We start from the raw sequence: 22,139 nt of genomic DNA, 5'->3' as shown, positions 1-22,139 counted from the left end.
CAACATCAAGGGGATCCAGGCGCTGAGCCCCAGTGCAACAAAGATGTGGGAAATACTCCCCCTACCCCCAGCAACTCCAGGGTCTGCTCAGCCTCAGCTGTCAGGGGGAGGTCAGAGCACAGCCCAGCTCTGGGGGGGCAGAGATGGGAGAGATTGGCGGGGGTTGGGGGAGCACAGGCCCTTGGGTTTCATCATCTTGCCCTACTAGTGTGAATATCCCCCCATTATACACCCGCCTCCCCACACATACACCCCGCCATCTTTCTACACCCTGCCCTACACCCCTCTATCCCGCCCCCCTTCTCCCCATGCATTCCCCTCCCCACCCGCATCCCCCTTCCATCCATGCCCATATACCCCCTCCCCAATACACACACTGCCCCTGCATCACGCACCCTCCTCCCCCTTTCTCTTACAGACCCCAACTTCCTCCCCTTTCCCCATCATCCCCCCCGCCACACACACACACACTTGCAAGAAGGAATTCAGCCAAAATCCAGGCAGCCCTGGGCCTGATTGGAATCAAAACCCTGCCCTAGGTTGCAGCTGCATTAGCCTGGCCCCACCTGGACCTGATCAGAGCCCCTAATTCGCTGGGAGTCTGAACAAGAGCTCCAGATTTTTAAAGAATCCCATGTATCATTTCCTCTCTGCGCACCTGGGGGGAAGTGGTGCAGGGAGGGATTTCCTCCTGGTTCCCCTGGTTTGACTGGGGAGCCAGGGGAGCTGGTACAAGGGGAGGCCGCCACACAGTTCACTTTGGCTTAGCAAAGACACTGGGGAGAGTGACAGTAGCACCTCAAGGCCTGACCAAGATCCCACCCCTGGGGGCTGTACAGATCCCAACCAAAAACAGGGCCCCACTGTGCCAGGCGCTGCACAGACCCCGACCGAGATCAGGGCCCCCCATTGTGCCAGGCGCTGTACAGACCCCAACCAAGATCAGGGCCCCATTGTGCCAGGCACTACACAGATCCCAACTGAGATCAGGGCCCCCCATTGTGCCTGGCGCTACACAGACCCCAAAGAGATCAGGGCCCCCCATTGTGCCAGGCGCTGCACAGACCTCGACTGAGATCAGGGCCCTGTTGTGCCAGGCACTGCATAGACCCCAACCGAGATCAGGACCCCGTTGTGCCAGGCACTGCACAGACCCGAGAACAGGCAACGCCGTCAAAAGCAAGAGTTTCATAAGGGTGCCCATCACCACGGTAGCTGGGCATCAGGAACCTGAGCATGTGACTCAACTCCAGGTCAACTGAACCCAGCTCTCTGGAGTCCCATACTGGTGCTCTAACCACAAGGCTACGCATCCTCTGCCCCTGTTGCGCCGTGGGTTTTACTGACCCCCTGGGGCAGGTTCTGTTCAGGGAGCGAACTACAATCACTGGTGGGCTGATGGTTCTCTTCCGGGGACCCTCTGAACTCAGTCGGTGCATCCTTCCCTCCACGCTCCCGAGCGGGGCATCCTGGGCTGAGACGCAATCTGCGTCCCCCTGTCTTCGGACGAAGGCTACTTCACGTGCGCCTCTTCCAGAGCTCACCGCTGGGCCTCGGTCCCCTGCTTCTCCCCCCACAAACCGGGAGCGAGGCATGGCTGGGGGCGCAGGGAACCCCCAGAGCAGGGAATGGTGCCCCCCGAAGGATCCGTTGGGATCCAGGGTTTGCCACTGCTGCACAGCTCTTCCCAGTTCCTTGGGTTACAGTGACCCCAAGTGGCAGGGGAGAATTACCGCCCATAACAGCACTCAGACGGCCTTGGTGGGAGCAGGGAGGCCGGGCCTGGTCTGGCTAGTTTGGACGAGTCAGGTGATGCTGGGGAGGAGGGGAAGATGACTAGGGACCGAATGGCTTGGGAGCAGTTCTGCAGAAAAGGACCTAGGGGTTATAGTGGACGAGAAGCTGGATATGAGTCAACAGCGTGCAGTTGTTACCAAGAAGGCTAATGGCATTTGGGGCTGTAGAAGTAGGGGCATTGCCAGCAGATCGAGGGACGTGATCGTTCCCCTCTATTCGACACTGGTGAGGCCTCATCTGGAGTACTGTGTCCAGTTTGGGGCCCCACACTACAAGAAGGATGTGGAAAAATTGGAAAGAGTCCAGGGGAGGGCAACAAAAATGATTAGGGGACTGGAACACATGACTTATGAGGAGAGGCTGAGGGAACTGGGATTGTTTAGTCTGCGGAAGAGAAGAATGAGGGGGGATTTGATAGCTGCTTTCAACTACCAGAAAGGGGGTTCCAAAGAGGATGGAGCTAGACTGTTCTCAGTGGTAGCTGATGACAGGACAAGGAGTAATGGTCTCAAGTTGCAGTGGGGGAGGTTTAGTTTGGATATTAGGAAAAACTTTTTTACTAGGACGGTGGTGAAACACTGGAATGCGTTACCTAGGGAGGTGGTGGAATCTCCTTCCTTAGAAGTTTTTAAGGTCAGGCTTGACAAAGCCCTGGCGGGGATGATTTAGTTGGGATTGGTCCTGCTTTGAGCAGGGGGTTGGACTAGATGACCTCCTGAGGTCCCTTCCAACCCTGATATTCTATGATGTTTTTAAAACTGACCAGTGAATAGTGGGGCCCAAGTGGAGACCCCCGCAAGGGGCCTGCGCGAAAACCAGCCCCTTTCTAAGGTGTCTCAAGTTGCATCCCACAAAACAGCAGCACCCTAAAAATCACAGGCTGCTTTTGAAAATCTCAGAGAACACGCCACTAGCCAGCGCTCCTGCACTGCAGCTCCACCGAGCCGCCTACAAGTCTCCACCTAGGCAGAGAGCGTGGCTGTCTTTGGGTGCCTAGAAATCGGTGCTACCTACACGCCACCCCCGGATCTTGCCCTGATAACACAGCACTGTCAAGCCCAGCCCCGGTGTCTGATGGGAACTGTAGAGTGCCCCTAGCGAGAACGAAACCTACAGCTCCCCAGCAGATATTCTGAGCCTGTCGTGAGCACCCCACCACTGCAGAAGCAGAAATGGATTGATCTTTTAGGATTTGTTTTTTTACAAGTGATTTCGAAAGTGACACATTTTATTTTCAAACAACCCAGCTCTCCCGCAAAGGACCAAGTGGTTCATTGCAGCAGGGATTAAAGGACCCGGAAATATTCGGATTTTGGAAGATGTTCGCGCACGGAGCTGTACACTTATGTGAAAGCACCATGCTCCACTCCCCGGACAAAGGGTTTGGTCTGAGCACAACGGCAAAGACGGATTCAAGTAACCATTACCTGGGCAAGCCATTACCTGGGCATTACCTCACCGAGCGGCTCAACCACAGAGCCCCAGAGCTGACACCAGCCCTGCCCCACTGCTCGAGCTGGGATCCGGTTCTCCAGCACTCTGCTACTCCTGTCATCACCGACACCAGTACAAAGCAGGGGGGAAACAGAACCGGCTCGGAACAGACAGCATTTCACCCCCACTTTGCACTGCTGGAAATAACCATGCCAGAGGATCCGGCCCTTTAAAGAAGTCAGTGCCAATCTATTTGAACGAGATCTGAGATTGAAATGCAAGCTGCCAAATGAGAGTCGTCTTTTATCGCCCTTTGCGGTAAAGGATCTCAAAGGACTTTACTTCACAACTACAGCAGGGCGAATAATTAACTTTTGGGGTTCAGTGGCAAAAAGGCCGTTTCAAGTCTGTTTCAGAAGTGGGAATCTGATCCTGTCTCCCCCACCTCTCGGATGAGTGCCCTAAGTACAGGGCAACACCACTACTGCCCCCCACCTTGGGCCATTTTGTGACCGGCCAAAATGGTGTCCAATTCATGAAGAGTGGTGGGTTTGGAAATCGTTTGCCAGCTCTACTCACAGCACCCCGAGGTGGTCAGGATCATCCCCCCCATTTTACAGGTGGGGAAACTGAGGCACAGAGCATGAGCGCAACTTGCACGAGGCCACCCATTGGGCCCGAGCCGCTTCTCAGACACATCAGTGTAAATCAGGAGTAGCTCCATTGAAGTCAAAGGGACTTATGCCCATGTAAATGAGAGCTGAATCCGTCCCAGAATGACCCCAGCGATGAGAACCCCACTCTCCCAATCCCCTGGGCAGCTGCTTTAACCGCTAGACCATGCTTCCTCTCTTGCAGACTTGTCTCTGAAGAAGCTCCTCCCTTCATCCCTCCCTGTTTGGCACAGTCTGGAGACTGGGGGGTTGTTTGGGGGAGCAGATATCTCCGTTGATTTCCTTAAGCTCATCCAGACTGTGCGTCTGCTACCCTTGTCCTGCCTACTGGACAAGACCCAGAAGTCTGTCTCTGTCTGGTGCCCTGTCTCCGGGCACTGCGGATCGGACGCTGCTCTACATCAAAGATCCCACCCATTGCTGTCTCGAAATTGGGGCCACCCAAAACCACAGCACCGCAGTGACATTCCTGCCCCATGTTCCACGCTCAGCCAAGCCCTGCTCCAGAGACTGATGGGAATCGTAGTAGAGCGCCTCCTGGCTAGAGCCAGAAGATCAGGACCTTCGCTGAACTCAAGGCAGGGAGGGCAGCGGCTACGGGCTGCCACCCCAGAGGGATTCCCCCAGGCTGAGACACGGTCCTGTGCAGAAGCAAGGGAGGGGCAGAGATGAGTCAGCTGAGGCTGTGGCCTCTAATGGAGATTTCCAAGCGACCCCATGCTGCCTTAGAGAGGCCACCATCATGGGATGGTGCCAGCTGGCTCAGGGGGCCAAAGACGGGGTACAGAGCCTCACTGCTGGAAGCTGCCGAGTCTAGCCCAGGCTGGGCATCTCAGCAGAGTCCTTCTCCCTGCGTGAGATGAGTTTGGTGGGTCTCAGCCCACTGCCCACATTAACAAGCCACCACTGTCTCCAGCAGTAACTGCCAGCCTCAGCAGAGAGGCCAAGGAGGGAACAGGCCGGGGAGGATTGAATCTCATCCCCAGGCAATGGCAGGCGGCACGGGGCCCTGATGCCCAGGATCTAGGAATTTGGGACGCGATTCTCTGGGATAGATCCGCACAGTACCAGCGGAGGGCCGCTGACCGACCAGCTGGGGCTCTGCAGGGCCGTTCCTCAGGCCCCTTAGAGGCTCTGAGTCTCACAAACAGCTGCATCAACCCATCTCCCCTGCACCCCAGGGTGGGGGAACTCTGAGAGTCCCTTACTTCTGATCCAAAATAAAGCTGAAGGGGTGGGGAAGCCACCAAACACCACTGGGGTGCCACAGAAACCTTCCCAGGGAAAGGACCTTCAGAGATGTTTATTTACCGGCGTCACTTTCAGCCCCAGAGATCTTCTCCCCTAAAGGTCTGATTCGAACTCACCGGCTGGCCCGTGCCCCCTATGGAAATCAGATCAGAATGAGAACGTGACGCAGGGCCTGTCCACCTGGGAAGAGGGCACGAATGCCACCCGGAGGCCTGGACCAAGTCGGTTCTAGGACACGAGGGGCAGCCAGCAGAGCCCACGGTTTGATCCGGGCAGGGAACGCCTGGGGGGGTGGGCAAAGTGTGGGTGCCCCAGCTGGGAGTTCCCCTCTGGGGCTAAGACAGGACAGAAAAGACAGCCCTTGGTGAGGGCCGTGTGCTGGCAGAGACCTGGAGGCGACGTGTGACGGCTGCTACTTCCTCACGCCTCTGACTCCCGCCTGTGTCAGAAACGCTGCACCAGGCTCCAGCTGCCTGCCCGCCTCCCCCTCGCCTGCTTTCACTGGCCCCAGGCAGCTGGTCCGTATCCTACTCCCCGGCCTGGCCTAGGATCCTCCCACCCTGCGTTTTGCTGAGCCCCCCTTTTCGCTTGCTCTTGGGTTCGGGGTCTGCTCCTTCCTCGGCAGCACGGGGGCGGGCCCCAAGGCCACTCACTCCTGCTCGGGATTCAGCGCCAGCTGCCTCTCCCACTCAGCTTCAATCACCCGGTACAGCTCCATGGTGGCTTTGGCATCTTCCACCGAGGAGTGGCCATTTTTGCCGACCTGCAGAGAACAAGGGAAGAGAGAGACGATCCACGGGGGGTGTTAGAATCAGGGGCATTAGCCAGTATGACCGGCCGAGAGCTCTGATCCTCACTGGCTGCTTCCCCAGGTGATCAGCACACCCAGAACGTGCTGCGGCACTGGGCATTACTAATGCCGACCTCATTAGCCCAATTGCACAGATGGGGTAACTGAGTCCTAGACAGGGGACATGACTTGCCCAAGGTCACCTAGTGACAGAGCTGGGACTAGAATTCATGGGCCCCAGTCCTGTGCTCTATCCACTAGGCCACACAGAAAGCAACTCCTGGGAGAGGAAATGCCTCACCTCACTCTCTGGTGACACCCCCTGGCCAGCCAGGGGACAACACTTTATTCTTCCATGGAGGGACCTTGTTCTCCCTTGGCTTCTGGAGGGCGCATCTCCTTGAAGGAGCAGCTGTGCTCTAGAGCGACCCCCTGTGGATGATGCTGAGAACCAGGGGGGACTTTCAGGATGGGGAAGTGACCAGACACAGCACAGGCAGCAGGGAAGAGAGAAGACGTGGGCCTGGGCCCAGATTTCTAGGACTGCCTGCACAGCCTGGGGCATGGCTAAGCACGGGCGTGGCTGGTGCCTGGGGGCCTGTCCCAGAGGCAGAGGGTACCTGGATGTCTTTGTGCAGGAGCTGCTTGGTGAGGCGTTTCAGTGAGGCCGACTCGTTCTCCGGGAAGCCGGCCTTGCGGTTCAGCAGGGGGATTTTTGACGTGTCCCTGGTCACTGATTTCGGGTGGAAATACTTCAGCGCCTTGAAGTCGTTGTGGATGGCGTGGCCGACCACGATCTTCCCCGCTAGGAGCTTCAGGATCTGAGAGAGAACCAGGGCAGCTCAGGGGCTGGGAACGCCGGGGACCAGTGCTCAGGCAACAAGGCGCATGCCGCAGCCGTCTGATCGGGGGCAACGCTGGCTCAGAGGGGAGAGCGCCCCCTACTGATCACCCGCGCTGCTCCCGAACCACCCCAAGATCCTCTGGTCTCTGGTTCCAGCAGTGAACCAGCTTTGTCTGCAAGCTCTGCCTGTCTGCTTATTTCACACCAGTGTGCCCAGACCCTTTCGCCTTTGCTTTAGAGCGTTGCGCTGCTTTGAGCTTTGCTAGTAATGCCGCTCAAAGCGGCTGCTCCCTGGACCGTTCCACAAGGTGCCGAAAAGCCTCCGAGACGCAGATGCCCAGAGCTGACACTGGGAAACCCAGCACCCACCACCAAATTAGACATGGGGAGAAGTATCAGAGGGAACAAAAAAATAAAAGGCATCAGCACATTTGATTACAGAGAGGGTTGGAGCGCCCTCTAGGGGGCTTTTGACAAAACAGGTTATAAGCAGAGACAGTGCGGCTCAGTGGGCAGGGAGGGTGTTTAAGCAGAGGGCTCAGCATGGGACACTGGCCCCCTTGGGCACGGCTAGTGTGGAGGTGCTGACTGCCTGGGGACAGCCAGTGCGAGCTCAACATGGGTTCAAATCTCTAGTGTAGCCGCAAAGGGCCTGTTCCTCAGAGCTGCTGAGTACCCATACCTCCCGGCCCTTTGGCTCTCTTATTACGGCAATGCGTACAGGCCGTAGCAGAGATCCGGGCTCATAGACCTGAGGAAAGGATGGCCTCATGCCAGCCATGGAGAAGCAAAGGGCCCCCGAGGACCAGCAGGGCAGGGACTTAAGGCTTCTTAAGGGCAGCTCCCAGAGGCACTGGAAACCTTTACCCCAACCTGACTCCGAAGAGAAAGCCTCCTGAGTCAAGCTCATTGCGGTGCTCCTGACCAGGGCACGGGATGGGCACTGGCTGACAGAGGAGAGCGCCCCCTACTGAATCCCTGCCAGCCCAGCCGATGCCCTGGACACTTACCTCTTTCTGGGCCGTTTTGAACGGGGTGGCATTCTTCATGTGATGTTTTTTGATGCCGCTCCACCGGGTCCGGTAGTCGGTGATGGGGTCGACGGGCCGGATGTACTTGTCATACACCACGTCGCCATGGTAACTCACGATGCTGCACCTGGCCAGGTCGCTGATCCGGCCGCCAGGGCCCGTACCCACCATCTCGCAGTCGATGGCCACCACTTTGCTGGGCTTGCCCGGCTGGGGCACTGGGGGTAGGCCGCTGTCATACTCGCTCAGCAGGCTGGCTTTCTGCACGCCAGCAAGGGCACGGGTGCTGTGGCTCCCAGGAGTCCCACTGGCCTTAGCTGATCTACACGCCACTTTCCTTGCTCCTGATGGAAAACAAGGCAGAGGGGAGCCAGAGTCCGTGGTGGCGCCAGGCTGGGCAAAGCGACAATGGTTATTTGCCTTGGGGAAGATTTTTGGCTGATGGGAAAGCCCATCTGTCTGGAAAGAGTTCTGATCCTCGGCGAGCCACTTCTTCTTGGTCCTCTCCCAGGAGCTGGAGTTCTGATGGGAGACTTGGCCTTTGGGAGGATGATGCTGAGATGGCGGTGGCAGCTGCTTCTGCTTCAGAAAACCTCTGCTCTCCAGGAAACGGCGCCGTTTCACAAAGCGCTGGTGTTTCTGGTTGCTGTCGGTTCCCCTCTTGGGAACCTGCTGGAGCCCCAAGTCCAAGTTTATGATCAAATCCGACATGGTGGGTTCTGGAGGAAGGCAGCAAACATGAGGAGGAGGGAAGGAGGGGCCCTAGTCTCTTTCACCCCACAAGCAGCCAGCCCCTTACACACTGCTCGACAGAGGCTCACGCCCTCACCTGAAACAGAAAATCAAGAACATTTCCACTCCTCATCAGAAGAATTCTAATTTACAGAGGGATCTCAAAGTCCTTGAGAAACTCTCCCCGCATTAGAATCACTCCATGCCCCCACCTTGGTGGTAGCCATTGGCACGGCCATGCTACACCACAGATTAGGCCAGGAAGTAAAGAAAAATCCTGCAGCCAGCTGAAAGTACAGGGAGGACTGAGATTCGGGGCTTTGGCCAGGCCATCAGGACTAACACACTTACGTTTATAGGAATGATCAAGGTCTCCATTTTATGTCTCATCTGAAAATCGACACTGGCAGTAGAAAAGCACATGGGCCCCCGGGACTTTTCCCCAGAGGGGAAAACACCTAGTAAATATCCGACCACATTACAGGGAACCAACCCACTGGGTTTGTCTTGTAGGCTTTACATTACAGTGTGAAACTGACCCAACCCTGCTCAGCCTGTAATCTGAAGAGATCAGTTTGTGGCACTATGGCTGCAGATACAACCATGAGAAATTTGGATGGGTGGCATCTGACTGTTCGTTAGACGGTTTATCAACCAACCAATAACAAAAGACTCATCTTTGGGGTTTGGTCCGGTTCCTTATCCCTGCGTGTGGAAAATACCCAAACAAAATGTAGGTTTAGGGAACATACACGGGGTGTGTAAAAGACCAAAGCTCCAACATGTGCAGAAGTACATACGGCATTGCTTTCACTCCTTCAGCATAACCCATTTTAATTTGGATTGAAACCTTCCAGTGAAGTGCTGGAGATGCAGCCAAACAAGCTTTGTGCTAGTACCCGAGAAACAGAAAGTGAAAGAGCCCAAATGGCGAAAGGTAACTGGGATTTTAAAAATGTGTTCGGCGTTCACAGCCCCAGCCGTAGTGCAGCAAAGGGTGTTAGAAATGGTCGTTTTCGTCCTGGCAGCAGCCCACTGAAGGTAAAAGTGTGTATCTGGTGGGCATCTGGGGCACTGCCAATGCCCCCATCTCCACAGAAGCTGAGAGGAGTTTACTGACAAAACTCCCCCAGTCCCAGCCCACTCTGACTCCATGATTCCCCCCCTCCCAACCACTGACCCCCAAGTGCTTCATTCGTGCGTCCCGCTCCACTCATACTCCCTGCTACAGCCGAGTCTAGTGTCTGTCCGGGTCGTAACCTCAACACCATGTCTGGGCGCCTTCCAGTTACGCATTAAGCGACGGCACCCACATCTGCCCCATGTTTGTTCTCTCATCCTCTCCCCGGGGGGGGATGCAGGTGTAGTGAAGTGTCTTGTTCTTTGTGGGTTTTTTAGAAATGATATATTGTGCTGACCCCCTCCTCTTGCTCATCCCCTCCCCCATGAACCCATAACCTCTTCAGTGATGCTTCTCCCCCTCGAGATCATCCCTCCCCCTCATTCACCCAATGACCTCCTTTTTCACCAGCTACTTCAGCAATATCCCTTCCCTCCTGAACCCCTCCTCTGCCCTCCCTCACTGACCAACCCTCACCAGCCCCAACAGCACTGCTGCTCCCCCACCCCTACCATGGATCAACCCCCAACCCCCTCAGTGATTGCTCTTCCCCCATCCCTACCCAGCACTCCCCCATCTCCTCCCCTCTATACCCCCTCCACCCACTGGTCCCCTCCCCTTCCTAATGCCTTCTTCCCACACTGACCCTCTTCTATCTCAAAGCTTCCTCCTCCACTGATCCCCATCCCAACATCTCCGTCCCCCACTGATCCCCATCCATTCCCCCATCTCTCCCACACTGATCTCCCGTCCATCCCTTCCACTGATACCCATCACCCTGACACTGCCTCCCGCACTGATCTCCTATCCCATCCCCCAGCCCCCTCTCCCACTGATCCGCCCTCCATTACCCCACTGATCCCCCCATTACCCCACTGATCCTCCAACCCCCTCACCCTCTGATCTCCCCATTACCCCACTGATCCCCATCCCCCTCAGATCCCCCATTACCCCACTGATCCCCTCTCCCCCACTCCTCCCCCACTGATCCCCCCATTACCCCACTGATCCTGATCCCCCTCCCCCCAGTGACCCCCCATTACTCCAGTGACCCCCCATTACCCCACTGATCCCCATCCCCCTCCCCCCAGTGACCCCCCATTATCCCACTGATCCCCATCCCCCTCCCCCAGTGACCCCCCCATTACCCCACTGATCCCTATCCCCCTCAGATCCCCCCATTATCCCACTGATCCCCCCTCCCCTCAGTGACCCCCCATTACCCCACTGATCCCCATCCCCCTCCCCCAGTGAACCCCCATTACCCCACTGATCCCCATCCCCCTCCCCCCAGTGACCCCCCATTACCCCACTGATCCCCATCCCCCTCCCCCAGTGACCCCCCCATTACCCCACTGATCCCTATCCCCCTCAGATCCCCCCATTACCCCACTGATCCCCATCCCCCTCCCCCCAGTGAACCCCCATTATCCCACTGATCCCCATCCCCCTCTCCCAGTGACCCCCCATTATCCCACTGATCCCCATCCCCCTCTCCCAGTGACCCCCCCCATTACCCCACTGATCCCCATCCCCCTCCCCCCAGTGACCCCCCATTATCCCACTGATCCCCATCCCCCTCCCCCAGTGACCCCCCATTACCCCACTGATCCCTATCCCCCTCAGATCCCCCCATTATCCCACTGATCCCCCCTCCCCTCAGTGACCCCCCCATTACCCCACTGATCCCCATCCCCCTCCCCCCAGTGAACCCCCATTATCCCACTGATCCCCATCCCCCTCCCCCAGTGACCCCCCCATTACCCCACTGATCCCTATCCCCCTCAGATCCCCCCATTACCCCACTGATCCCCCTCTCCCAGTGACCCCCCCATTATCCCACTGATCCCCATCCCCCTCTCCCAGTGACCCCCCCATTATCCCACTGATCCCCATCCCCCTCTCCCAGTGACCCCCCCTTACCCCCACTGATCCCCCCTCCCCTCAGTGACCCCCCCATTACCCCACTGATCCCCATCCCCCAGTGACCCCCCATTATCCCACTGATCCCCATCCCCCTCTCCCAGTGACCCCCCCCATTACCCCACTGATCCCCATCCCCCTCCCCCCAGTGACCCCCCATTATCCCACTGATCCCCATCCCCCTCCCCCAGTGACCCCCCATTACCCCACTGATCCCTATCCCCCTCAGATCCCCCCATTATCCCACTGATCCCCCCTCCCCTCAGTGACCCCCCCATTACCCCACTGATCCCCATCCCCCTCCCCCCAGTGAACCCCCATTATCCCACTGATCCCCATCCCCCTCCCCCAGTGACCCCCCCATTACCCCACTGATCCCTATCCCCCTCAGATCCCCCCATTACCCCACTGATCCCCCTCTCCCAGTGACCCCCCCATTATCCCACTGATCCCCATCCCCCTCTCCCAGTGACCCCCCCATTATCCCACTGATCCCCATCCCCCTCTCCCAGTGACCCCCCCTTACCCCCACTGATCCCCCCCTCCCCTCAGTGACCCCCCCATTACCCCACTGATCCCCATCCCCCAGTGAACCCCCATTATCCCACTGATCCCCCTCCCCCTCCCCCAGTGAACCCCCATTACCCCACTGATCCCCCCTCCCCTCAGTGACCCCCCCATTACCCCACTGATCCCCAACCCCCCTCACCCTCTCTCCTTGGGCCAGTCAGACCAAGCCAGGCAGCAGCAACCGGAAGCGGAAGTGCAAACCGCCCCGCCGGTGGGGGACACAGGGAGGGACGCACAACAAAAGCCAGGAAGGAGCATGAGCCGCGGAGAGTCCCGCGCACGCGTCAGGCGTGAGCGCGGCGCAGGTCGAGGGCGGGGCCAGCCGTCAAACAGTGTACGCATGCGTCTAGGCTGTTGAGGCACAGAGGCGAGATTGTACGCATGCGTGTGCACCTCTGGAGGCACGCGGGGCTGGGAGGGCGCTTGCGCCTGCGCGGTCCTGCGGCGGGGGAGACCATAGAGAGCGGTGAGTGGGTGCGATGTGCAGTTGGGCGCTCTAGCCGTGCGGAGGGTGAGCTCTATGGGGCCGAAGGAGCTGTGGGAGGGGGCGGGGCCAGGAGACTCGCGCTGCGCCCCCCCCTCGGGCGGGGACAGGGGGCTGGTGACGTCTGCCGGCGACACAGACAGAACTGCATCATGGGCGATGTCATAGCGACGTGCCGCGCGATGACGTCACAGTGCTACGACGTCATGCCACGCCACCCCAGTTATACTGCGCGATGCCACGGCAACGCCTCCTGGTGATGTCACAGCCCAGCGTCATGGCAACGCCTCACCGCGTGACATCGTGGCACTGGTGGCCCGTGCCCCGATGCAGCGCTGCGCTGCGGCGATGTGACGTCCTGGCAGCGCCTCAGGGTGACGTCACAGTGCCGGGGTGTCCCAGCAACACGGCACTGAGCGCGAACAGCCCCGTGTCCCCACATCACAACAGCGCCTTGCCAGCGTCGCCCGGCCACACGACACAGTGCAGCCCCAGCGCCCCGCCCAGCCGATGCCAGGGTGGCACGGCGCAGGCCAGCACGGTGCCACGGCGCACAGCGCAGCAGTGGCCCGAGGGGATGTGGGGCCTTCCCCTCTCAGGCGCCAGCCTGGATCCAGACCTCTGGAGGGCTGTTCCGCATCCTACGGGAAATGAGTTTGCTGGACCTCAGCCCGGTTGCTAGTGTAAAGGAGCCCACATCACCAACCCACCCCCAAGCCTGGCATCCTAGTGGGCAGAGATGCCAGGGGGTGAATGCCCCTTTGGACTGGCCTTCCCTCTCCCCCAGGAAGTGCCCCTCACCTCCTTTACGTAAGGGACCCCATGCTGCAAAGAGTCATTAAAGGAGCCAAGCGCGTTCATTCAGACCTTCCTGCTCGGTGATTCTCTCCCTTTTCCCTTTAGTTTTAACTCTTTCTTCGTGCACCATTTCCCATCTCTCAGGTTCACCCCACACCGCGATGACAGTGCTCTCCGGCCAGCCCCTCTCTTTGGAGGAGCAGAAGCAGTTAGCAGTGAACATCACCCATGTCCTCTCGCTCTATGGATCCATTGTGGACTCCTACATCGTTGTGAGTCCTATTCAAATCGTGGTTGGACTTTGCTGAGAGGCAGCGTGGACCGGCATGTAGGGCACTGGCCTGGGACATAGGAGACTGGGATTCATTCCTGCCTCTGCCATCGACTTGCTGTGTGACCTTGGTCAAGTCACTGTGCCTCAGTTTCCCCTCCCACTCTGTCGGTTTTGTCTATTTAGATTGTAAACAATTTGGGGCAGGGACTGTCTCTCACTATGTATAGGTACAGCGCATAGCAAAATGGGGTCATCTTGGTTGGGGTTTGAGTGCTGGGGGTGGGCTTGGATGATGAGTGCTGTTGCCTGAACTTCCCCCTTCCCCATCACCCTTTCTTCCCTGCAGGAGTTTTTCACCGATAATCTTTGGGGGAAGCTTCCTTATTCCTGGCAGGCAGTGCTCACCGATCTCCCCTCCCCACAACTCGCTGCCGTCTTGCTGGAGAAAGGAAAACCAGAGGAAGTTTGGTAAGAACATGCTCCTGTTAAAGGGGCTTTACTAGTGTCCTCTGTGGGCTTCTTTTCGCTGCAGGGGTTGGCCAGGGGCATATGACCGCAGGCAGGGCTTGTGTCTGCAGGCTGCATTGTCAATTAAAGTAGAGGATGGTTTCCCTTCTGAGTCAGTTCTGGACCAAAGCCCTCGCATGGTGCTAGGGAGTGCTGTGGTGATAGAGGTAATGCCTGTCAGAGAGGGTATGAAACCCTGACCACTCAGTGGCTAGATATGTTGACAGGTGCTTTGGAAAGGCTTAGAGATACAGACAAGCAGAGACTTGTGGCCTTTAAAGATGCCACTGCACTTTTTTTATTCGAAAGAGTCAGGGTTGTATTCCCAGTGGCCTAAATCCAGCATTCTGCCTCCTTAAATTCCCCATGCAGTTCAACTTGAATACGATTTGCTTCATTACCGCCCATCCTGAACTGCCACATACTGTTCCTCTGTGCTTTTAAACAGCGGCCACATTCTAGTCCAGAGGTGGTCGCATTTCCCCGGTGCGTGAAGTGATTTGTACAGCTGTAGTCTGTTCAGTCCCTTTGGTGCGAGAGCAATGGGAACTCCTTGTCCATACACTAACTGCTGTCCTTGTGCTGTCAGTTACAGCGTGGTGTGGCCGCTCTCCTTGCTGGCCTTTAAAGCTACAGCACACACATTGGCTTTCTCCAGAACACCTCGTGGTAGAGGCGGCATGTCGGCGACCGGGAGGCCAGAGGAGTTCAGGGAGAACCGGTGCCAGAGTGCTAAGCTTAACCCCCTTTTCCGGAAGCACGTGAAGCCCAAAAAGCAGCATGAAATCCGGCAGCTCGGGAAGGTTTGTGGCTAGTATTTCTTGTCCCCAGTAGGAACGATGACCTCACTGTAGCTGTGAATCCAATAGAATCATAGAAGATTAGGGTTGGAAGAGACCTTAGGAGGTCATCTAGTCCAACCTTCTGCTCAAAGCAGGACCAACCCCAACTAAATCATCCCAGCCAGGGCTTTGTCAAGCCGGGACTTAAAAACCTCTAATGATGGAGATTCCACCACCTCCCTAGGGAACCCATTCCAGTGCTTCACCACCCTCCTAGTGAATCCAGCAGACCTTGGGTCTACCCTCATCTCTGGGGTCTCGCTTTCTCCTATCCTAGCCTCCTTTCCCACTTCACATCCCCAGGAGCATCAAGATGCGCCGATGGGCACTCTGCATTCGCTGGAGTCAACGGGAGTCTTTCCATCAAATCCAAAGGGCTTTGGAGCAGGCTCTATCTCCCTGTAGTCAGAAAAGAAGACAGCACGGTACCGTGGCCAGTGTGGTGAATGTTGAGGTCTCGGTAGTGCCAGAACCTGGTGTTGCCGCTTATTAAAGCCCCATAAACCATGCTGGAAGACAGCCTGCATGAAAATACTATTCATTAGGAGCCTAATCCAAAGCCCTCTGAAGATGATGGAAAGATGCCTATTGATTGGAACAGGCGCGATGTGCTCAGGAACAGAACCACAGAGAGAAGATTCCTTGGAACCCTGGTCTTGGTCCATGACTGAGGCTCCTAGCACTATGATAACACAAGTCATTAAGAGCAATACTGTATGGTAGGCAAAGGCAGCCTAACGTGCCACCAAGTCACTCCATTATCATGCACCTTCCATCCACCACTATGGCTGGCTGTATCCTTCCCCATGTCTCCACTGTGTCTCCAGCCCATGTGGCTAGAGTGCCATCAAAGCAGAATAAGCAACAGCCTCCATAGTATAATTCCTAGTAGCAGGGTCAGGGTGATGAAGCGATCAGATTCATTAGAAGGTGACTCTCCTCAGCTCTTAGGAATGGCATGTCTTGGAGGAGGAAGACCAGCGACTGAGTCCAGTCTTTCCTCTGGCAAAGGCCAAGATCATGGGTTTCCAGCTGGGGAGTTGCAGTTCCAGAGGAAAAGGGGGTCACACATGGGTCCAAGAGTGGTCACCACTGTCCTCCCTTTATCAGGGGGTCCCCACAGGCTTTTCGGTTGCAACATAGGGTCACGGTAAGGAAAAGTGCGAAGGCCATTGGCCAACGTTCTCCTAGCTGAGGGTTCTCCTAGCTGCGTCCTTGACTGAGCAGCCCAATAAAAGGGGCCCGATTTGTCAAGATGTTGTGCCCTGAGGTGAGCGGAAGCTGCATTGAGAAGCAGGCCACCTCCCTAGGTGTTGCAACACGGATTTCGGTGGCTAACTCTCAGCACCCAAGCTGGACAGCCTGGGCCTTTCTGCTGACAAGTTCCTTGATGAGTCTGCACCTTTATCTTTTCCCCAGGTGGTGAAGAAACTGAGCGAGATCACCAGGTGTGATCAGGTGGTAGATATTGGCTCTGGCCAGGTAGGTTGCTGGGAGCCTGTAGTTCCGTGGTTTGAATTATATTTTGTGTCCCAGATCCCTCCCTGGAGGGGTGAGGTGTATTGTCTCCTATTGCATAGGTTGGGTGATGGGCTGGCTCACGAGGTTCCTTTCACCTTTATGTCCCCCATTTGGAGTCCCGCCCTGGACTGCGGGTGACCCTAAGACCTTGCCAGCTGATGGCGCCTGTGACATAGTGGGGAGTAGCTCACTTCCCAGGAGACCGTATCCCAAAACTCACCAGCATGATCGGTGCCAGCTGCTTCCCTCGCTGGCAGCCTTAGCGGAGAGGCCAAGAACTGAATGGGTTATGGAGACCGAACTCACCTAGGAGCTGTCTCTCTACAGTCCCCTATGCAGCTTCTAATCAGTTGCACGTCCTGCTTCACACGCACTGTGCTTTTGTGATAGGGCCCTGCAACTCTGGTTTGTAACCACCACTATGTCTTTTATTTGTATTATCTCAGCCACCACCCCGTACAGTCCCATGCAGCCATTCTGTTTATAGTAACATACAGTCATCGTCCCCGGGCCAGAGAGAAGAGCGGGCACCACCCAGAGATCTCTCTTTACCCTGGCTTTGCTGGCCTGCCTTTCTTTTTCCCTCTCCTTTGCACGTCCGTCTTGTGCTCCTTTTTCATTCTTGCAGTTAACTTGCTAATGATCGCCTTAGCTGTCCCCAGCTCAGGCTGATCTAGACATTAGCCATTCCCTCCCTCAGTCAGGTCCTTTGGGAGGGCGGGAGGGGAACAAATTGGATTTCCAGTGACCAGAGTGCTGATTGAGCTGCCGGTTCTCAGCACTCTGTCGCAGGCCCCCAACCCAAGCACTCAAAAATCATGACTTGCCCCAGTGCGGGGAAATATGTCCCCCTTCCCTCCCTAATAACCTTGAATCTTCTAGTGCAGGGGGGAGGGCAGGGAGGATTCAGAAATTCCCAGAGGAGCAGCAGTGTTGACGGTCCGTGTGTGTTCCCCTTTAAGGGCCATCTCTCTCGCTTTCTGGCCTTTGGCCTGGGTTTGTCTGTCACGGCGATCGAGGGAGACGGACGCCTGGTTGACATGGCGACTAAGTTTGACCAAGAACTGGTGTGGGCGCTGGAGAAGAAGCAAGCGCGACGAGCCAAGGTAAACGGTGCAGTGGGGGGCGAGGGGGGGCCCAAGGCTAATGCCCTGTGCAGATCAGTGGGCTCTTCACACCAGGCAATGGTTAAATTCCAATGGGGCGGAAGGACAGCCTAGAGGGTAGGGCACTGGCTTAGGACTCAAGAGACTTGGGTTGTGTTTCTGGCTCTTTGAGCAACACTTAATCTACCCTGTGCCTCAGTTCCCCATCTGTGAAATGGGACTGAACCCCCAACCTCCCAGGGGTCCATCTCCGATGGTGAGGTGCTCAGATAACCCAGTGCTGGAGAGATATATCCTCCTGATTCTTTCCGCCTGGAGGAAATCCAGGCTGTGGCCCATTTAAGGAGAGATTATTAATATTTTTACCTGAAGCTTGTCCAGGGAAGAAGCTAGGCTCCAGCTGAGGAGCAAAGTCTAGTAGCTACGGCGTGGAACTGTGTGTCTGAGATCGGGGTTTTCATCCTGGCTCTGCTGGGTGGCTTCTTGTTAACAGCTTATTGGGTTTGAGCTGCCCCTTGATCAGGGCGGCCAGAGCTCAGACTGTAACCAGTCTGTAAGGAGTTAACCCTTTACTGCCAGAGGCGAAGGAACTTCCCTTTATTCCATGGTGGCCCACTGTGACGGCGCAGTTTGCACCTGTCTCTCAGGCCGCCAGCATTGGCCTCTCTTGGAGCAGGACCCCAGCCTAGCTGGACCTATAGTCTGATCATCTGCTGCAGTGTTGAGCTCAGACAACCACCACTGAGTGGCTGTCTGTGATTCTTTGTTTCTCCCTTCCTGCAGGATCCGTGGGAGATCTCCCTCCGTGGGCCAAGCCATGTGGCGGGGTGGGTCGACCCCCAAGCACCATGGCAGGAGTTCCTCCTCCTGCCGCAGCGAGGAATAGACACAGCTCAATCTCCCATGGCAGAAAGCGGCCCGTCCCCGGAGGCTGGTGCCACCTGCGATTTGCCAGGGCCATGGAAGAGCATTCCCCCCACAGCCCCTTGTGGGGGTGGCAGAGACGTGGTAGAGATGGGCAAGGCTGGAGAGAAGGGGCCAAGAGGATGGGGCTGCATGGCTGCTGCAAGAGAGGAGCACAGGGGATCCCCAGATCCCTTCGGAAGCAGAGGCCGTGGCTGCGTTCCCAATGGGCCTCACCCTCTGTATCGACCGAGCCGCCCAATGGCAGTAAATCCCCTGGGGCCACTGGCGGAGGGCAGGCTGCTCCTGACCGGCCTGCACGCATGCGGGGATCTCAGCGTAGCCCTGCTCAGACACTTCACCCGCTGCCCCCATGTGGTGGCCGTGACCTCGGTGGCCTGCTGCTACATGAAGCTCACCACCCAGGAGGAGCCGACTCCCCCTGGCCTCGCAGCACTGCCTCCTCCTTCCGCCGACCGGCCTGAGTACGGCTACCCCCTGAGCGCCTGGGTGGCCGGCCTGCCGGGCCACGCCCTCTCCTACAAGGCGCGGGAAGCGGCCTGCCACGCCATAGAGGACTATGCACTGCGGCTGAGGAGCAAGAGCCCCATCCTGCGGACTCACTGCTACCGCGCCACGCTGGAGATGCTGATCCGGGCAGCTGACCCGGCAAAGAGACGCCTCGGGGTGCAGACCATTAACAAGGCCCACCAGCTAGCCTTCGAGGAGTGAGTCAGCCGGCATAGTGTGTCTTAGCAAAGCCTGGCCTCTCTAACCAGCCACCGGCCCCGCAGCAGAGATGGGCCTCATCCCATCTCGACAGCCCTAGACGCCGGGGAGACGAGAGACGGGGCTCCGGTTCTGGCTCCTTACTGGAGATGGGAGGGCTGATCCTGCTCAGAAATTCCCCAGAACTCAGGGGCTGTTTGGATACAGACCCTCATTGAAAGTGACGGAGGCAACTGCCCCCTGGTTCCTAGCACCCGGCTCTCAGCTCCTATTGATTGCTATTTAAACAACTTAGGGGCACAACTCTTCACTTTTCACAGATGGGGAAACTGAGGCACAGGGACATGACATCCCTGATCCCCCCATCTGACTGGCTAACCTTAGGGTAACTCAGGGGTTAATGGGCTCTGGGCAAATGCCCAGTCTGCTACCCATGCTGCCTCTGACAACTGATGCCCAAAGATGTATAGACATGAGTGATGTACAACTCCTGGGTTCCCTTCCCTGCTTGGGGATGGGAATGTGGTTTGGTGGCTAGAGCTAGGGGCAGGGTGGCAAGTGGCTGCGGTTGGGTTGGGGGCCCTGCCAGCATCCAGTCAGCTCCAGCTGAGCTGCCCTGGGGTGGGCAGCAGGGCGCAGAGCTGACGGGGCCACGCTGCTTCACCTTGGCAGGTACGCCCGGCTGGGCTTGCAGTGTGTGGGGCTGGACCCGGCCGCCCCTCTGGATCGGGCCTGCGTTGATGCCATGCTGGCCCAGCAACAGAACGTGGTGGCCTTCTTCAGCCTGGCCCTGCTTCTGGCGCCGCTGGTGGAGACCCTCATCCTGCTGGATAGGATGATCTACCTGCAGGAGCAAGGTGAGTGCCTCGGACCGACCCACCCCCCTCCCAGGCCTGGGATCCAGGGCAGAGACAGCCAGCTCCTTCACATTTGGGGGTGTGGGAGGGCTGTGGCCATTTGCACTTACCCTGAGCTGCTCCTTGTAGCCATTTGTCTCCAGCGCGGGGGGATTTAAACCCTCCTCCGCCTGGTATGGACAAGCACGTTCATCCTTGGGGTGCTGGATGCAGCACTCTTGTGTTTTCCTTCCACCGCCCCTCGCCAATAGCAGCCCTTTGTAGTCCACAGAGAGCCCAGGCCTCAGTACCAGTAACTCCCCAGGCTAACTCCTCGCTGGGCGAGCGAGCACGTGTCCCCCTCTGTGCAGCCCCCTATTTGTTCAGCTAGCAAGCGCATGGATCCAGCCATATGGTCTCCCGTTCACCCAGCGAGCGAGCAGGCGTGTTCCTGTCTCTTTCACCACCTACTCACTGGGCGAGCAAGCGCGTGTCCCTCTGTACGGCCCCCCCACTCACCAGACCTGTAAGTACTCACTACAAATCATGGGGCCGCCCACCTGTGAACTACTCTGTGTCCCTCCCCCTCTTCCCCTGCAGGCTTCCAGTGCCAGTTGATTCCCCTGTTTAACCCCAGCTTCTCGCCCCGGAACCTAGTGCTGGTGGCGGCCAAGGCTGGTCTGGACTCTGCGTTATCCACGCTGGCAGGGGAAGACTGACTCACACCAGCGTCCATTGATGCACAGGAATCACTGGCTGCAGCCCTCCTCTGGGGAGGAACGTGGCAGCTGTTTAACAGCGTACGGGAACAGAGGCGGCGCACACTGTGAGAAGAGGCGAGAGCACTGGGGGAGTCAGGCTACAGCAGCCTCAGAAAGTTCTGCGGCAGTTGCACATGGGGAGGGAGATGATGTGGCCCACCCAGGACCAATCCTTCCCCCTTCAGCCCCACTCAAGGGCAGGGAGGTTTCTTCCTCCCAACCCCCCGTTTCCTTGGGCTGGAAGAGTCCAAGGAGGAGCCAGCCCCAGGCACCAGAGGAAGCCCAGCAGGGCCTTGGTGCAGCAGCGAGTCAGGGACAACAGGCAGCAGCTGCTGCTCCAGGTGCTGACTGGCTGATTGCCCAGACTCTGCACCTCCACCTGCTTTACCTGCCCCCCCCCTCCCCGCCGCCACCTTCCTGGCCTTCTCTCCCCCCCTTCAGCTGACCCTCTCACCCAAAATAAACACCGCCCCCAAAGAGCAGTGGTTTGCATTGTCCGTCACTGCTCCCTGCCTCTTCTGCATGGGGACAGGCACCGACCCTCACACGGATCGGTGCAGAACACGATGGGCGGGGAGCCATGTGCGTGGCTGGGCACTGCCGTAACAAGCAGTTAATCCTCGTGGGGGTAGTTCATGGCTCCCCTTACATCCCAGCTTGCGAGGTGCTCACCCCTCTGGTACTTATCCCACTCCCCACCCCCTGCACATGATGGAAAGAATTATCATTCCCCACCCCACCCCTGTACAGAATGGAACAGGGGTTAAGTGACTGTCCTAAGGTCACCCATGCAGCCTGTAGCAGAGCTGGGATCTGATCCCAAACTGACACCCCAGACACCAGGCCTCCTTCCTCTGCACCCAGAGGCTGAGCCAAACAGAGTTACAGCCTAAGGTGGGGGACAACTGGGGCCACCCAGCCCTCCCCCCTATTTAGCCAGGGGGGAGGGGGGGAATTACTGCTATTTTGAGTCAACTGTCTCAGCCTGTGCGACTTGGCTGTTTGCTCCAGCCCTTTCCATTCATTCCCTGCCGCCTAACACCCCCCCCCAAACAAAAAAAACCCCATGCCACTGGCTGCCATCGCTGCGCTGGCTCCTCGGGGGCGCCTTTCCCCGAGCCTGCCTCTGGTCAGACTCTCCGCTCTGACTGTGTCTGGACAGCACCGAGGACAGCGGGGCCCCACTCGGGCTCTGCCGTAACCCGACAGACC

The 22,139-nt window shown here is 57.5% G+C and overlaps 2 protein-coding genes and 1 long non-coding RNA gene across 8 annotated transcripts in view; 1 reads left to right on the top strand and 2 right to left on the bottom strand.

The window, feature by feature from the left end:
• Positions 1-12,453, bottom strand: part of ISG20L2 (interferon stimulated exonuclease gene 20 like 2) — a 44,748-nt gene extending 32,295 nt beyond the window's left edge. For 2 of the 4 annotated variants that reach the window (XM_075122905.1, XM_048827940.2), the window contains exons 1-4: positions 12,306-12,453; positions 7,801-8,650; positions 6,567-6,767; positions 5,810-5,919 (exon numbers count right to left, since the gene is read on the bottom strand). In XM_075122905.1, the coding sequence (XP_074979006.1) occupies positions 5,810-5,919; positions 6,567-6,767; positions 7,801-8,532 (1,043 nt within the window). In that variant the 5' untranslated portion in view covers positions 8,533-8,650; positions 12,306-12,453. Of the gene's footprint in view, positions 1-3,007; positions 5,290-5,809; positions 5,920-6,566; positions 6,768-7,800; positions 8,651-12,305 lie in introns of those variants that run through there. The other 2 variants (XM_048827939.2, XM_048827941.2) reach the window with 2 other exon arrangements.
• A 23-nt stretch (positions 12,454-12,476) lies between these two features.
• On the top strand, positions 12,477-21,409 carry METTL25B (methyltransferase like 25B). Of its 3 annotated transcripts, none has more exons than XM_048827935.2 (9): positions 12,477-12,632; positions 13,593-13,720; positions 14,069-14,190; positions 14,825-15,032; positions 16,491-16,553; positions 17,555-17,698; positions 18,482-19,329; positions 20,003-20,187; positions 20,767-21,409. In XM_048827935.2, exons 1-9 carry the CDS (start codon positions 12,548-12,550, stop codon positions 20,883-20,885), a joined length of 1,902 nt encoding a protein of 633 aa, XP_048683892.2. In that variant the 5' UTR covers positions 12,477-12,547; the 3' UTR covers positions 20,886-21,409. The 3 variants fall into 3 exon arrangements, with proteins under 3 accessions (XP_048683892.2, XP_048683891.2, XP_048683893.2); XM_048827934.2 differs by having other exon boundaries at positions 12,481-12,632; positions 14,819-15,032; XM_048827936.2 differs by lacking the exon at positions 12,477-12,632 and adding an exon at positions 12,643-12,677 and having other exon boundaries at positions 14,819-15,032.
• On the bottom strand, positions 14,496-18,335 carry LOC142070012 (uncharacterized). The gene is made up of 2 exons (XR_012665982.1): positions 18,065-18,335; positions 14,496-15,083 (listed from the first exon to the last, which is right to left on the bottom strand). It is a non-coding gene; the product is annotated as an uncharacterized LOC142070012 (long non-coding RNA).
• Positions 21,410-22,139: the final 730 nt, after the last annotated feature.

The sequence above is a fragment of the Caretta caretta genome, chromosome 24 (genome assembly GCF_965140235.1).
Source record: "Caretta caretta isolate rCarCar2 chromosome 24, rCarCar1.hap1, whole genome shotgun sequence".
Taxonomy (NCBI): Eukaryota; Metazoa; Chordata; order Testudines; family Cheloniidae; genus Caretta; species Caretta caretta.
The sequence above is the reverse complement of the archived record's forward strand: the minus strand, read 5'-3'. Positions and strand labels throughout refer to the sequence as shown.